Source organism: Trachymyrmex septentrionalis, unplaced genomic scaffold (assembly GCF_001594115.1).
Source record: "Trachymyrmex septentrionalis isolate Tsep2-gDNA-1 unplaced genomic scaffold, Tsep1.0 scaffold40, whole genome shotgun sequence".
Lineage (NCBI taxonomy): Eukaryota > Metazoa > Arthropoda > Insecta > Hymenoptera > Formicidae > Trachymyrmex > Trachymyrmex septentrionalis.
The window spans coordinates 3,683,923-3,687,637 of NW_017305569.1; the positions used below are offsets into that span (position 1 = coordinate 3,683,923).

At 40.2% G+C, this 3,715-nt stretch overlaps 1 protein-coding gene across 1 annotated transcript in view; it reads right to left on the reverse strand.

Annotated features, from left to right (window-relative positions):
* Positions 1 to 2,349: 2,349 nt before the first annotated feature.
* Positions 2,350 to 3,715, reverse strand: part of LOC108751042 (COP9 signalosome complex subunit 8) — a 3,967-nt gene continuing 2,601 nt past the window's right edge. Inside the window, exon 4 of the mRNA XM_018490976.1 lies at positions 2,350 to 3,382. Within this exon, the coding sequence (XP_018346478.1) occupies positions 3,123 to 3,382 (260 nt within the window). The 3' untranslated portion in view covers positions 2,350 to 3,122. The remainder of the gene's footprint in view (positions 3,383 to 3,715) is intronic.

Consider the following 3,715-nt stretch of genomic DNA (forward strand, 5'->3'; position numbering starts at 1 on the left):
CTTCGTGACTCCGGAGAGTACACAGTATGATATGCATTCTATTCCGCATAATAGAAGTGGATCCAACGAGCGCTGACGAGAGCGTTCCTATTTCTCTCGTTAGCATGCATATTCCTCACGAAATATTCGCGATCCCTGTACGGTCGAATCGAACAGTGCACCGCACGATCAGTGGAGATCGAAACAATCGTTTCGTGAAATGAACGCTGCAGATCTTCGTGGTGATTCTCACGTTCCTCGACACTTCGCAAAGACGGGACCATAGGTGTGAGAATCTGGTAATAGCGCCTTATATATAAGTTGAAAAGCTACACCATTTAGAAATCCATTTAGCTAAAACTTTCTCTTTATTAAAAACGTTTTTATGTCATCTGAATTTTTGATACTAAATACTTTGTGGTTGGAGATGATGTTAAAATTACGCTCAATTAAAATTCACTTGAAATTAAGCAACGGATTTATTCTTGTAAAACAAAGTATAAAATTATTTTAAAATTTTTATCAAACAAAAGCGTAATCGTAATTTTCAACTGTTTGCAAATAAAAAAAGATTTTCCTAGACACACGTTTATTTCCCACGTTTAAGTATTTTTTTATTTGCGTTTAAATCCTTGACATAGTCTCAGGTTTCCGAAATCAATAAATTCAACTAATTAAAATTATATGTGTTATTAATTTATTACTAATTTATTAACAAAGATGCAGAAAAGTATGAGGTTGACCATGAATCCAACTTTAAATGGCCCTCAGGAATATGTATATTTAAAAATAAAAAGGCATTTAACAAAAGAGAGAGACATGATTAATATTAATATTAATGTACTAAGAAAAATATCTGGAAAATGGACGAAATAATTCTGATCATATCAATCAGAATTCCAATTATATCAACTACATTTCTTATAGATTTAAACCAGAAAATTCTGTTTCGTGTCCATTTTCAATAGAAATTCCAATTAATCCAACATTTTTCTCGGTATGTATTTATTAAGACAGGAATATTCAACTGCCATTATTAGCTTTAATTTATACAGATACAAATCTAGAAGGAAACGGTGCTCCGCAACGAAAGGTGCTTCGAGCATCACGACGCGACGATATACATGTAGCTTTTCAGCACTTTGTAGAGACATACAGGCGAGGCGCGGATTAGCGAACACGCGCGCGTGTGGGACTAGTGATACTGGTGCAACAACTTTCTAGAGTGTCGGCGGAGCCCGAAAAAAGAGCAAGAGCCATGGAGTAGCGGTGCCGGCGAGAGACCGCGAGCTACCTGCCCGCCGCAGGTCTCCTCGAGAATACCCACGGGATTGCATAACAACCGCGCGCGCGTGATCAGCGGCACAACCCGTGTGCAACAATGTTGGCGGGTTGGGTCGCCCAGAAATCGATTTCATAGGGAATCATTGTGTGCCGCCTTTCGGAACGTGTTTACCATTCTCGCGCGCGTACCGGGTCCGCGTAGTTTTTTTCGAACAAAGATTCAATTTGCGTGACGCAACTTCGTTTCGCGAATCTTCGTGAAACGCGATTTTTCTAATCGATCGTTCGGCTTTCACGTGCGAGCCGTCGAGATCCTCGCCTTTGCCTCGATCGAGGGGATCGGAATCTGAGAAAATTGTATTGCGGTCTCTGAAGTTATGTAGGAGTATGAAGTTACGTACGAAATTAAACCACGTATGAAATTTAATGATTGAGCATTTCAATTTACAGCCAATTTCAAAGGACTGCTATTAATTGATAAAAGTTAGGATATTGATAAATTTATTCTCTCTCTATTAAACTTTATATATAATCTTAATCTTCCTTTAAAGTTTGTAATCTAACTAAAGACAAAGAATCGATTAACCGTAATTAGTGACAGTTGCTTTTCAGATTTCATAATTCATATCGAGCTAGATCTTTATTATAAAAACGTACAAAGCGTTATATAAAGTATTAAGTCAATGAGCGATATGATAACCATCGAATAAATATTTATTTTTATAATACCACGTATAAAGCCCGGTTTCACCAATGTAAGATTAACTTTAATCCCGATTCAATCCCGAATCTCTTTATCTTTTTCTAATTTTAAGAATCATTAATTTATTCTCTTAAAAAAACAGAAAACATATATTATTAAAAACCATTAATTATTAAGAATCATTAACTTATTACTCGAAAACAAAAAAATAGAAAAAATAATCGCCGATCGCGAGTTTATAAATTTTATATTCATCTCGAAATACATTTTCGGTAAGCGGTTCTCGCATGGAAGCGCGCATGTAATGTCAGGAGAGGGAATGTTGCGTGAGGATAATGATATAGTTTGGTAAACGGGTAAAAGAAACAAGTACAAACACTCACTTGCTGCTATAACACACTTTATCAAAATCCAGCAGAGCACGCCGCTTGAAACAGTTAGTTCCAGTCCTTTTCGTCTTCCCTCCTTCCTTTTATTTTTTTTTATTTTCTTTTAATCGCCTCAAAAATACGCTACGAAGAGTCCACGCATTATATCATATGCACGCCGCGCGTATCCGCGCCAGAAAGAGAGGTACGTTGTCGTCGTCCGCGAGGAACGTTAACGGCTACCTGCGCGATTCTTACTGCGGCGATCCGCTTTGATAATTACAGCGATGCGAACGGTTGCAAACGATATTTCCATGGGATCCAACGTCGGGTAGGAGAGGAGCGGCGAAGGACGACGGGACGGAGAGAAGAGAGGAGTGCTCCTGATCGGAGGATCCCTTTCCGCAAATGCCAGTCCGCCCTCTCGCACGCACAGCTGATTATCGATTAATATAGTTGTTGATTCCACGCTTGCGAGGAGCTTCATTGAATTATCCTTCCGATCGAACGAACAAATCGCGTGGGTAGGTTCTCCGTCTCTATCACTTTCCCCCTTCTCTCATTCTCTCTCTTTCTCTCTCTCTCTCTCTCTCTCCTTCTCCCTTTCTCTCACGGAGTATGCTTATTTTACGAACGCGAACATCGATGATGTACCTTTGGCGCGCACTTCCTCCTTTATATAATAGGATTACGATGTGAGATTGCGAGAGGAGTTTCAAGTCCGTCATATAGAAACCGCGCGGCAACCCGAAATCACATGTCGAGAATCGGGAAACGGCGAAGCTCCCTCAATTCTCTAGGAAGGACACGAATTGAGTGAGCTTCTGCAGCTGCTCCTCCGTCAGGCAGATCTTGTCCGATTGGCTGTACTGTTCCTCATCAATCTGTTTGCGTGGTTGCACTATGGTACCGTCAACAGTCCAGTCCCTGTCGATAGCGGCCTGTCGGGCCTCGTCCAACGACATTCCACTCATCGTCGCCATGGTCATCAGGTTCAGGGAGGAGTATGCCTTCGATATCAGCCTCATCACCCGTTCTCGAACATTGTCTGGAAAAATCGGGGTCGAAATCGGGGGAGGTTCCGTTAGCGATAATTCCTCTTGTTTAATAAAGAACGAGAAGTTCGATTAAAGAGTGACTCCAATGTGCTGTGTAGATTCCGCTTGAATAATCGATTATCGGCCGGCGTTGTAAACGATAATTATGTAGACGGTGGGTTTAATAACAATTGATTGTCGTTAATTATAATAAGGTACATATTTAGTCCTTGCTTCTACAGATGTAGGGCGCTAAATGAGGAAAGCAACTTGCCGTAGTTAACACGAAGTTGACCCGCATATGGTATTCGTTAAAATATTCTTATATATATATATATATATAT